We start from the raw sequence: 13,659 nt of genomic DNA on the forward strand, positions 1-13,659 counted from the left end.
AGGGAAAGACCACAAAGAGGCCTGCAATGAAAAGCCCAAGGGAAGGGCAAGCACACCGTCAGAACCTCACACAGCCAAACCCAAATGACAAGGTAAAGAAAGAGAGAAAGAAAACAAGTTATAGATGTCTGTCAAGGGGAAGGAAATTTTAAAAAGTGCAAAAAGTAAGAAAGCAATGAGGAAACATCTCTGTTGCATGACAAGATTCAATCAGTGTGCAAGCCACGAGAAAATGAAGCACACACAAGCGGTAACATGAACTACTTCCAGTCAGAGTTTGTAGATAAAGCATTAACAATTTAACACACCACCATTCATTATTCAAAACATCCACAGTCATATGAAAGTTCTTGAAATGTAGCTTGCTTCTCAGGTTTGATGTTAATGAGAGGAATGGCATTCCCTGCATTAAAGCTTGCCAGTATCCTGCCTATGCGACAGCCACAGTGCCTCTGTCATTTTCCTAACATCAAGGTGTTACATCACTCAGTGCTTAAAAAAAAATTAAAACCTCACCCTTGTAAAGAGCAGATCTGTAGCTCACATTGTCACATCATAGACAGCTAGGTGCTACACTGAAGGGTAAACTACAAAAACATGAGGATCCTGAGGATCTGAGGTGAATTGAAATGAAGAAAGATAAGGTACATTTTGCAAAACTTCTACAAAAAAAAAAAGAAACAGTGACCCAATTCTGTTGAATTTAGAATAAGAAATTTATCTGCCATTGCTGTTTATTATCTAGAATGCCATATATACCATTAACCAAGAGGCACTACATCATTTGGTTTTCTCTGCTCATACTGTAATTGAAGATCTCCAGGATATGCTTATCAAAAAACCCACACAATTGCGTTGTCTACATCTTTCAAAAGTTCATGCTTAATCTCTAGACATGAAAGGACAAGGACACCATCAGAAGAAAAACTTCTTTTAAACCCCGATTTTAGTTACCAAATGCACTACATTACCTGTCCCACTTTCTCCTTAGTTTTGAGAAAGGACCAGCCAATTTTTATTTTATTTAATCACTTTTTGCCCATTAGATTTCTGACCCCCTACCAGGACTATGGAAAGGCTGGGCTAGTTTTTATTTCTGTTCTTCTAATTATCTTCACTGCAGTCTGATGCCACAGTTCTAACATATTCTCAATTTATACACAAAAACACCCTTGTACTACCAAGTTTGTTTTCTCAACATCTTATTTGTTTACACACTCTTTAATTCTGAGCTGATATTTTCAAGATTCATTACCTATAAATGTTATTAGATCTTCCAAATACAACAGTTTGCCCCAGATGAAGTGCCTATTTCCTGACAGTGACTCCAGGCAATGCACCTAAATGGCAGCTGGAGAAGCTCTGCCCCCAAACCATGGCAGGCAGTTTCCTTCCTAACAGAGATGAAGACAGCAGTGCTGCCCTCCGTAGGTGAAGCCATTCTTGCCCCTGTCGTGCCTAAGGAAATCCAGCTGCACGCTTCAGGAACACCCTGCATATCCATTAGTCAGGAATCAGGAGCTGAGACTTCTCAGCACAACAGTAAGTGCTCACTCGGTACCTGTTTAGCTACCAAAAAGAATCTCAGCCTCTTTCTTTTGTTTGTACCATAAGTCTTGAGTAAATAACATTACCATGATTTTAAAATTATGTAAAATTCAAGAGCTGAGGTATCTAGTCAGTCCTGTACCAAGGCATGTAGCAGACACACAAGCCCCTCTCATCAGCTGTTATGTCTATTTAGCTCTTTTGAGCAGCAACCCATTCATTGTTCACCCATCTGTAAAACACACTGAAGTATCCTATCAGAACAACTTTAAAAAGCCTTTCAGAACTACAACAAATATTGTATAAATAGCCCTTGTCACATGCATTAATTAGTTAACCAGATGTTCTTTTTTTATTTCTACATTCAGTTTGTGACTATGTTCATACTAAAAACTTTTTATAAGGCTTGAATATGGCAAATAATTACAGGAACTACTAGACCTTTCATTTTTTTTTTAATAACAAAATCTATGTTGTCTTTTTATTTCCTTCCATACAACCCTTGCTCCTCTCATATGGACACTTTGTAACTGTAAAGAGCAACATTAATTTGGACTGAATAATCCCATATCAATACACAAGAAGTGGGAATTTTATTGCTACTATTTTTCTCTTGGCCCATGAATCTTTCTACAAGGCCCTGATTATCTTGGTATGACTTGAAATGGATATATGTCTTAGCTTATGGTGGTAGAAACCAATCAAGAATCAAAATATTATTTTTCCTGATAAATAAGCATGATTTTATGGTGTTAACAATAATTGAATGAGAATATTCTAAGTAAGAGCTCTCTTATCCAGAATAGAAATTAAATTATATTCTATGATGTTGGCATTTATACAATCCAACAATACCCTAAACTTAATGAATGCCCTTCCTGCCCAGCAAGAACAAACAAAACTGCTTTGCAAAACAACAAAGGAAAATTGAAGGTAAAAACTTTAGTCAGCAACTATTTGAAATCAGCACTGCAAATTCAGCAGATACAGTCAAGGTAGGAACAGTAATAAAAATCCACAGATGAAAAGAATAAAGTACTTAAAGTATCCATTCCCAAAGGACATTGCCAGCACTCAAATTACAGAGGCAAGAGTCTATGGAAATGTTCCAGGATACCTTAGGAGTACTAAGATAGGTTTAACTACTGTCAGATGGTTTTACGTGGTATCTATTTGTATTTCTGTTTTGTTGTTGGTTTAATTTTGGTTTTGGTTTATGGGACTTGTTTGTTTGGGTAATTAAGTTAGGTCCATCCAGAATTGCATCTGATTAAAATTGCATCTTTAAAACTTGTTGCATCCAACAAAATCTTAATTAAAATTAAAATCTTGGGGGGGAAAGAAAGGAAAACTGATAGGTTCATTACTGGCCAAGATGAAGAAAGTCAGGAAGCTCTTCCTGTAACAGACACAAGCTATGTAGCCTGATAAAGCAGTGTTTTAAGAACACCACAGAATTAAACAGACCAAACAAAACAACACCCTTCTAGGTCTTAGTAGAAAGCATTAACTGAATTATTGGTATTTACCCTATGGAATACATTTTAATAGCAAAGTCCTGACTCTCAAAAAACACCTGAAAACATAAAACCTCCCTCAAATATTAGAAGTACTCTTCGGTCTGGAAATTCCACTATGGCCAGAGCAGTACCTCTGACACAGAACCACTTCACTGCCCATTTTAGGTATTCGTGTGACTCTTCTCAAGAGCAAACTGAAAAATTCACTGTTTTCTCCTCTCCTGTCAGACCTGAATAAGTCTTTTCACTTGCAAACAGATGTGTCCCTAGAGAAAAGAACAGTTTGTCTGATGTCACACAGAGGTTACATCTCTACAGCTTTCCCACACCATTCCCCAAAGCTGCTGTAGCAATGGACTGGCTCCAGTTTTGGCAGCATGTCTTGGCCCAAAACTGGAAGGTGTATAGAGCTATCCTTGAGGTGGCTCACATGCATCTATGAAACACACCAGATGGGGCCGCTCTTGCAGTCTGTCACTGTTCCAGTGGTGCTGGCTGCATCTTTGAGGAGACACTTCCACTAGTCCAGCACTTCAGCCTCCATTGCCCCAAATACATCACCTCAAGTATCCTCTAAAGCATTTACTGAACCCTACTCTTCACCAGCATCTGCAATGAACTGTAAAACATGCACTGCCAAGCTGATACAAGTGACCCAAACTGGCTGAAGAAAGGACTAGAGTTTCTGACAGTGAACAAAATCCAAATCACAGCTGCCTGCTTCATGCTAGTGACACATTCATTCTTGCCTTAAAGTGTCATGATCAGTTATGAAGTTTATGCATATTCATATTTTGCTAAACTACTGGTAAAAGTGCATTTTTCTCCAATACTCAGCCAGTAGAAGTGTTGTAAAAATTATTCTTATTCAAGCCCAGATGACTTGAGGAGCTATTTCATAAATAACAACAAAGAAATTTTTTAAAAAATCACTTTATTTTCCCAACAGGGAAAGAAATATTTTGAATATTTTAAAGAAATATTTTGATAAATCAGTGAAAATCAATTAACTATACACTAACTGCCAAACTGACAAAAGATACCAGATATCATCTGTGGTCATATATATGAGTGCAACATACTTATTCCAAGAGTTCCAAGCAAATCTAGAAAAACAGTAAAAAGTCATAGCCAACACTTCCAATGTGCCATTAAATATCCATCAAAAGTTTAGTCTGAGGCAAGATGAATCCTCCTCCTCATATCAGAAGGCATGCAAATCACTGATGGTTCAACACTTAGTACGTGAAGAAATCAGCTTTAAACCTACCAAATTATGATGCTGCCAGTCATAAAAACTCACTTTGAGCTGTAAAATAATTTTGAAATAATCTTATTTGGAAAGGACTGGTCATTAAATAGAGAATAAATGACAGATCTGCATCTGGCACATGCCAAAGCTGGTATTTGCGCACTATTTTTTTGTTTTACAGTCTGGTTGACAGGAAGCAAATTAATAACGGGAAAAAAACCCTAAAACATAAAATGAAAAAATACTAATGCTAATGAAACATTTCTCCAGTGCCTTTTTTTACCCTTGGTCAAGACAATTGGATGTGGGTAAGTTGAATAAAGGAAGAAAACTCATATTCTCCTGATTAACACAGGTCATTGACATCTGCCCAACATTCAAGAGTACTTTTTATCTGACACGTTACACACAATGATGCTCTGACTAACTAGAGAGATGTGGACATACAGAGACCATATCAGAGACCACGGAGAGGTGACTCTGGCTTCACCTAAATTTCACCCACGCATTAAGAGGAAAATAAGCCAGGAAGAAAATCTTCAGAATAACAAAGAAAAGCCCTGAACATTTCACCAAAATATGTCTCCCTGTACATGTAAAGAGCATCTGCTAAAAATGCTCCAAACAAACCTCAACCAGCTGTCCCTGATGCCTCCCAGCAGGGCATTAACACCAAGAGCCGCTGCCCTTGGGGTACAACCCCAGAGCCACCACAGCAAAGGGAGCTGCACGTGGCTGAGGAGAGTCAGCTCAAGCCCACCAGACCCAACAGCTCTGCACAACGCTTTAGGCTTCAGCAGGGATCACACCTGCTGCTTCTTAAGCACGGCACTGCCCAGGTGCTCTGCAAGGCAGGCTCAGGCACCCACTCAGCAGGTCACAGAAATCATCGAGCATGACACACTTGCACTCCTGAGGAGTATCAAATCATGCTAGGCCAGAGGACACTCACAGTGCTGTCCTAGGAGTAGACCCAGAACGCAATACATCTAATGTAATCTGACAGGATAATAAGTATCTTTTTCATATACTGCTCTGAGGGTGGAGAAGCAATTAAAAATAAATGGTGTCACTGGAACAGGTGCTTTCTAGGATCTGATGCAAAGTCAGCTCTGGCTGGACAAACAAGTCACCCTGAAACGGAGCATGAATTCAGGCAGATTCTACAACAATTTTTAGCCACTTTAAATGCCTTTCCCACAAGCAAAAGGAAGAACAATTTATCAGGGATATACATCATACATATTATTATGCTGTGTGGCTATTCTCACCAGGGAGAACAAAAACCTCTCGGAAATGTCACAAATTGGTTTTCAAGATCATGAGAATGACCAGTAATTTTAGATTTAATAACTCTCTTTAGTATAGCCTTACAATCTGGTATAGAAAATGACCTCAGAAATCGTTTGAGTTCTGCTCAGATGAAGTCATTTCAGTCTTCTGAAGACATTAAGGTGAAAAGTGAAAAGAACAAATTAAGCTGAGAAGGGAGAAAGGGAGAATAAAAAAAAAAAAAAGAGAAAAGAAAAAGATCTAATCATAGAGCAGTTCCAGCAACCTACACATGAGAAAGGATACTTTAACACATGAATTGCTCCTTTATCCCACCTGCATTACCTAGGAACCTTAAAGTAATTGAAATTTGATTTTTATTAGCTTGGAACATTTTCTCTGATATCAGTTCATCAATTCTAAGTCATAAAAGGAGAAATAAACACACACTTAAAAAGGTAACTTACAAGAACACAAAATATGTTAATCTCTGTCTTACATCCTAAACAGCATGTATCATAACAGGAAAAACTGTCTTAAGGAGACTCTAGAGCCCTCTGTCCTAAACTCCACAGAAAATAATTAGATTTAATGGAACAAAGAGTAGGGAAAAGAGTAGGTTTGTGTGTTTGAACAAAGTAAGTGGAAGCCCAGACCTATTTGATACAATGTAATTAACAATGAACTATCTACTGGGAGTAATACAGACAGAACAAGATCTAAACACATCAGGAGTTTTGTCACTCATTTTTTAATATGTGAAGACATTCTTTACAGCTGAAAGTAAATGCAAAACAAAAGAAAAATTGTCCTTTTTATTATTATTATTATTTGGTGCCAAAACAAAGGAAAAAAATTGTACTCTGTACAAGTACTGAGGAACTGTATCAGTACGGTACTGTTAATACACTATCTTTTCCATTGAAATCCATTTTGAAAAATGAAAAATATAAGGCAGTATAAGTAGAACTTCTTCTTGTGCAAGTGTGTTGAAGTAGTGATTTCCCTCCCTGGCTTCGGATGTTGAATGGACCTGCATGAGGTACACCAGGTCTTTGCGGTGTCCAGTCAAGAAACTTCAATTGAAAATGTATTCCTTCTTTTGATGCAAAAATAAAAATGACTTCAAATAGAGATCATCTGAAAAATTAGGAGGTTTTATAGCTCATTCTCTATATCACCCAAAACTAAGAGGAAAACAGTCACTCTAGAATTATTAAGGTTGGAAAAGATCTTAAAATCACCAAGTCCAACCATTAACCCAGCACCACCCTGTTCACCACTAGACCACGTCCCTGAGCCCCATATCTATACATCTTTTAAATATCCCCAGGGATGGCGATTCTACACTTCCCTGGGCAACTTATTTCAATGCTTCATAACCCTTTTGATGAAGAAATTTTTTCTAATATCCCACCTGAACCTCCCCAGGTTTGAAGCCATTTCCTCTAATTCTGTCACTTGCCTGTGGGAGAAGAGACTGACTCCCATCTGGCTACAGCCTCCTTTCAGGTAGTTGAAGAGAGCAATAAGGTCACCCCTTAGCCTCCTGTTCTCCAGACTGAACACCCCCAGCTCCCTCAGCCACTCCTCATAAGACTTGTGCTCCAGACCCTTCGCCAGCTCCGTTGCCCTTCTCTGGACTCGCTCCAGCCCCTCAGTGTCTTTCCTGCAGTGAGGGGCCCAGAACTGAACACAGGATTCAAGGTGTGTCCTCACCAGTGCCGAGTACAGGGGGCAATCCCTGCCCTGGTCCTGCTGGCCACACTATCCCTGATACAGGCCAGGTGCCATTGGCCCTCTTGGCCCCCTGGGCACACGCTGGCTCATGTTCAGCTGCTGTCAGCAGCACCCCCAGGGCCTTTTCTGCTGGGCAGCTTTCCGGCCACTCTGCCAGGGCCTGCAGTGCTGCAGGGGGTTGTTGTGACCCAAGTGCAGGACCCAGCAGCTGGCCTTAGTGAACTTCATACCTTTGGCCTTGGCCCACTGATCCAGCCTTTCCAGGTACCTCCTCAGAGCCTTCCTACCTCCAGAAGATCAACACTCCTGCTCAAACTGGTGCTGTTTGCAAACTGACCGAGGTAGACTTGATCCTCTAGTCCATCATGTTGACAGAAAGCATTTTTATGCCAAGTGGAATAGTTATCTTGTAAATAGAAATCTTCAGTTGCTCTTTTACAGGCTTGTTTTCAAAATCTGAGCATCTTGTTCTGTTTAGACATTTAACTATTATGCTTGTCATAGTTTGTTTATTAAATAGAAACCAGTCAATATAAACCTTGCTATGTTCAGAACCCACGCATCACAGAGAAAATCTCCTCCACAATAAGCCAGGGGCAAAGCACTTCCAAGGTAAATGAATGTAAGCATGTGCTGCAGTATGCTTATTTAACAGTGCTGCAAAATCCTACTTGGTGAAATAGCAGAGTAGTTGAAAGAAAGACTTATAAAGCAACAGAAAAAATCAATTGCGGGCCCTTTTTCACAACTGGAGAATAACCATCTAATGAAATTGAAAGCAGTGCATGCAACACACAATAATTGTTCAATATAAATAATTATTGTATATAACCAGATATAATCTCTGAAACTCAGTGTTGCAGGGTACGGTTGAATTCTGAAGCTTTGCATGTCAACAGGAAGATTCGGCTCCTCTCCAGGATACAAACCCTTATCCAAAACAATCCAAACAATATCTAAAGCAATCACAAGCACTGCTCAGGTATCATCACCTACTTGTTTTAGAGCAGAAGTGGTCAAAGCCTCCCTACAATCAAGAAGTGAACTAAACAGGCTTTGCTACTTCTGTCATATAGAACAGCAAATTCCTCCAACGCAAATCCAAACACAAAAGAACAAGTGCCTTTATTATATATGACTCTGAGGAGAAGAGAAATGACCAAAACAGCATCACTGGAACAGAATGCAAGACAGAATCTGCCTTGAAAACGCACACAAACAGAAAGCAAGAAAATCCTTTCAATTATTATCAGAGAAAGGCAATATTGAAAAAAATTATCATGACAACAGTTTTAGTTTTAGCTTGGGAAGCATGGAAAGTAGCTACCATTGCCTTCCTTTCCACCTTGTTCTGCAGTCTCTCTAAAGAGATAGGGCCAAAGCCACAGCCAGAGGTAGGCACTACGCCAGCTGCTACCACTGCTTCAACGGATATTGGAAAAGCCAGTGAGACAAGGATAATTGCGGGCATGTGCAAACTCTGTAGGAACCCTAGCATGACTATCAGCACCAACAAGCAGAAGAAGAGGCTCAAGTTGAGCCTTGAACAGCTCAACTTACTGTTAATAAATCAAACGACCTTGGTTCCAATAGTTTGGATAGCAGACAATCTCTTAATAACTGTAATTTCTTCTGTTTCCCAGATTGCCATTTTTAGAGTTTACCAGTCAATTCCAAAAAAAGTCAAGTAAGTCTTAACTGACGTTATATCAGAGGCTAGCCAAGATTTATTCACAATAGATCAGCCATTAAAATGTACTATTTTCAAATTACAATAATCTAATTTTATAGATTCAGTGTCTAATGGACCCACAGCAAGACAGGCACAATTCCCAGACTGCTAAGCATATCCTCCTAACAAGTCTCATCCATCAGGGCTGCCTAACAACATTATTGTGGATGTCTCAAGAGAATTATTTCCAGCACATAGCAAGCACAAACTGCAAAGCCTGAACTTTTCACAGTCATTGCTACTTTTTTATTCCTTAAATTTCAATCAGTTGCCATTCCTTTTAATAGGATGGGTACCATCAATCCCTCCAGCAATCAGAGAAAATATGCAAAAAAGCCTGATTTTCCACTCCTGACTTATTTTTGTTACAAAGCCCTCAAGAGAAATGAATACATCAATAAAGAGTAAGGTCATTTGGGGAACACATGCAGTAAGTATGCCCCACATAATAAGAGTTTAAGGAATGGTTTATAGAAGAGGAACCTCATGCTGAATTACAACAAGCAGGTCAGAAAAGCTGCATTTGTGTTCCTGAACAATCCAATCACAACAACAGAGATGTAAGCTTTACTGGAAAACACCATTTGCAACATACCTCAAAGATTCCTCTCTCAGGCTACAAAAAGCTCTAGACTCTAAAAATGTTTTCCTCTTACGTTCTCTTTCTCTCTCTTAAAAATCCTATTTTTTGACACAAGCTCCAAAACTTTCTAGCCAGAGAACTTTTCTAGACCACAGTTCTATTTCAGGTGTATTCTCCTTTAAAATAAAAACACAGAAATTAAATTTTCCAAAGAAAAGGGCCATTAACAAACCATCAGCAAAGTTCTCAAATCAACAGCATCTCTTCCCATCAACATTCTTTACAAAATCAATCAGTTAAAATCAAAAAAGAATTCTGTGCTCATACATATAAACTTACATTTGACAAATACTTAAAAAGAAAAAAAAAGGATCATCTGTTACCATTCTGTCTCAGCACATCCTGCAAATTTAAGCCCCTCCTTCTGAATGTCAGTGAAAGTACTCACACAGCAGAAATGTAAGAATTCAATAACTCTTGTCTTATTTATTAAAAGCGCTTAGCCCAAGTACTAAATACATGCCATTGGCAGCAATTGATTTGTGACACTTCAGTTAAGTCTGCAATTCATTTAACACATAAAGGACCCTGGGTTCATTGTGTAGGGAAGGACTCAGCGTTAGCAGGTAGGAGCTGCCAGCACTTGGATACTGTTATTAGAACTGGTTAAGGCAGTTTTTACACACAGCATTTATGTGCCTTCTGGTTCAGGCATTAGTAGCTAGATCACGCACTTGAATCACTCTGTGAAAGGCACCTTAAAATAGAGCTGGGGTCTGAGTTCACTTTTATCCCTGTAAATGCAGAGCAGTTTAATTGACTCTTATGTTTAAAGTCAAAGTGCTGAATTTAGTCTCGGGCTCCTCTAACACAATCCAGGAGGGGACAAGACTGACACATGTGAACCAACAAAAAACACTGAGCAAAGGCAAATATTCTTCGGAGAGGCAGATTGCTGTAACCCATACAAAAAGACAGAAGAAATTAATCTCCCACATAGAAAAAATAATATCCCTGTTTTTCATAGCACTGTGTATCATTTCTACTACAATTTTTTTTTCCCTTTGACGAATACAAAGTGAAGAAGGTGAAGTCCTTCCTTGGCTAGGCACAGCTACCCAGAACAAAATGGGAACCATTAGTTAATACAACTAATAGGAAACATGGCGCAGTAGTTTCCAAGTGTGTTGAAGTCGTGTGCAGCACATTAAAGCCAATGAGCAGAAAGACCTTCCCCTCATCTGACCTAGTTCTGTCAAAGATTCACACATGGAGACAGTGGGTGTAGAGGTGACACATGCAGTATCTTCAAAAATTTTGGAAGGCAACATCTCACAGTGAAAGACACCTAAGACCTTGATGGGGAAAGGAAAGCTGGTTGAACTCTAGAAAATTCAGAGAAGATATCAGAAAGCTGCCCAGACCTGTAGGCGTAAAACAAAGTGAACAAAACTAAACCTAAAAACAATTCTGGGAAAAAGTGCCAAAAGGACAGTTGGTTTCAGGACAAAGCTACCTGATACTGCAAGTATATTCCATCTGAAAGGAGATACAGACTTAAAGAATCCTCTTGGTTTTGGGTCGTTTCTTTTTTTTATTAAGTAGCATGCAAAAAATATTACAAAAACCCATTACAATTAAAGAACCATAATCATATTTTCTGGATTCTGAATTAATGCTGTCTGCAGGGTGACAGGTGCAGCATAAAAAGGCACTGTCCCAAAAGAGTTGTCACACAAAATGAACAAAGAATAGCAGAAATAAGTACCAAAGGCTCAAAGAAACATTAATCTTTCATTAAATTATTCTAAAATGCAAATGTCAATTACCTCCTACCCACTGTACACCTAGCCATTGGTAGCTCAGTAGATTCTGCACAAACAATGGAACAGGGTGCCCAGAAAGGCTGTGGAGTCCATCCTTGGAGCTACACAGAGCATGAGTGTGCACATGCCTGAGCAATCTGCTGTAGCTGACTCTGTTCTGAGCAGAGTCATGGACTGGAGGATGCCCAGAGGCCCCCTCCCACTCCAGCAATTCCATGATCAGATTAGAATGGATTTCTGAGAAGTAATTTAATAATGACTGTTTTTTTCTCAAAGTGGATTAGCAAGGGTGCTCTGTATAAATGTTAAAGTCTTGAAAGAACCCAAACAGAATACAACTGGGAATGAAGTCTACAAATGATTTTTAAGTCAGCTTGGTGGATAGAAGAGGATCTGGGACAGTATGACCCAGGAAAAGCATTGGTCACTAATGAACAGATTCACAGAGGAAGCTGACAGTGAGTAGCAGCAAAATGATATTCAGTCTGGAAATGAAAGGCCCAAAAAATGAATCACCTACTTAAATCAGTTCTGTTTTAAGAACCAAAAGTAAAAAGATATACACAACCATGGCAGGTGTCTGAGGCAAATCTTAATTCAACACTGTCAACACTCATCTCTCTGATCATATCACCAATTTCCTTCACAGTTCATAGGTAAGTCACTGTGTTTATAAGGGAAATGCCACAAACAGGAAATAGAAAAGCTTGCTCTACACAGAAGAGACAGCAATCTTAGGTCAAGAGGCATCAGTGACCTTTCTGGAGGAAGAAAGAAGTGCTCTTGATGAGACAAAGAATTGGGAACTAGGTGATCCACCTCAGTAGTCAATTACTGAAACTTAATGGGCTTTGGCTCAGGTTTACAAAATAACTGATCTAACTCAAAGGTCTTGCTCAAAACACATCAGCTAAAATAACTTGAAGAAGTGTGCTTTATTTTGTTAAACTAACCTCCCAAACCAGAAATTCAAAATGAGAAATCATTTCTTCCTCTGTTAGCTGCTCTTCCCAATACCACAGGACTATGGCAATTACTTCATGCCCTTATATAACACACATATGTTCCTTTCCACCCCAAAAGAGAAGTTTTGTTTGTTACCTCTTACCGACAGTTATTTTGACAGTTCTTTTCTGAGAGTCCATCCTCATCTTCTCCCATAATATCCACTGCCGAAAATATCAGTGCAACCAGAATTGCAAAGCAGCATACCAGTGCAAAGATCACAATGCATCTTTGCTGGGACTGAAAGAGATTAAGATTAAAAAAGTTTAATGGCATGAGCACATTCTAGTCAACTACTTGAGACTCTAAAACTTTTACATAAGATCTAAATTTCTTTGAAGACCACACTGCCATAGCTGTCAACATGAAACACACCTCAGGATGAAAACACTCTCAAAACTGTCCTTCATGTATCACCTTGAGATGTATTTTAAATGTCTCAGACACCGTTAAATAATTCATGTCACAAATAATATTCATAATTTAAACTGCTTTCTGTTTGTACCAGAAGGAAAGCATTATGCATTAAAATAATGACTCCTACATTAACGACATATTTTCTGATTGCGCCTCACAGGTAAAGTACACATTTGGGATGGCACTTAAAAGTTTCATTGTGTTTGGCTGAAATAAAATGTCATTGCAAGAAGAGCAAAGTTTCTTTTTTTGCTACAAAAAGTACCTGACATTGTCAGTATGACTGTCACAGCCACTCAGATACTTTGGCTAGTCCTTGCCCCACAGTATTTATACCATGATGAAAACAATTTCACAGATGATAGACAGGATTCAAGGAAACAACAGGAGACTGTTGCTCAGTATGATCGGTAATGCCCTCCACATCTCCAATTAAATATTAAAACATGGCATAGCACTATGTTATGAAATCTTGCAGTAATAAATCAGATGCACCTGGTAGCGCCCTAGATAAATGTGAAATCTCCTAAAGCAGTCTCTTGACATGCAATTTACATAGTTGCATAAACATAAAGGATATTCTATTCTGAAGCCAAATGTTCAAACAAATATACTGTGCATTTTTCTACTGAAGTAAATTTAAACAAGACCACATACATAAAAATATCAATGTCTAATGTCTGTTTCCACAGCTATTTTCTTAATTTTCATTATTGCCCTGTAATTAAAATGTCACATAGAGGAAAAAGCCTCATAAAGGAATG

The 13,659-nt window shown here is 38.8% G+C and overlaps 1 protein-coding gene across 4 annotated transcripts in view; it reads right to left on the bottom strand.

The window, feature by feature from the left end:
• Positions 1 to 13,659, bottom strand: part of PLD5 (phospholipase D family member 5) — a 177,645-nt gene that overhangs the window by 89,083 nt on the left and 74,903 nt on the right. For 2 of the 4 annotated variants that reach the window (XM_069009899.1, XM_069009898.1), the window contains one exon: positions 12,582 to 12,718. In XM_069009899.1, coding sequence (XP_068866000.1) covers positions 12,582 to 12,718 — 137 coding nt within the window. Of the gene's footprint in view, positions 1 to 12,574; positions 12,719 to 13,659 lie in introns of those variants that run through there. The other 2 variants (XM_069009901.1, XM_069009900.1) reach the window with 2 other exon arrangements.

The sequence above is a fragment of the Aphelocoma coerulescens genome, chromosome 3, assembly GCF_041296385.1.
Source record: "Aphelocoma coerulescens isolate FSJ_1873_10779 chromosome 3, UR_Acoe_1.0, whole genome shotgun sequence".
In the NCBI taxonomy this organism is placed as follows: domain Eukaryota; kingdom Metazoa; phylum Chordata; class Aves; order Passeriformes; family Corvidae; genus Aphelocoma; species Aphelocoma coerulescens.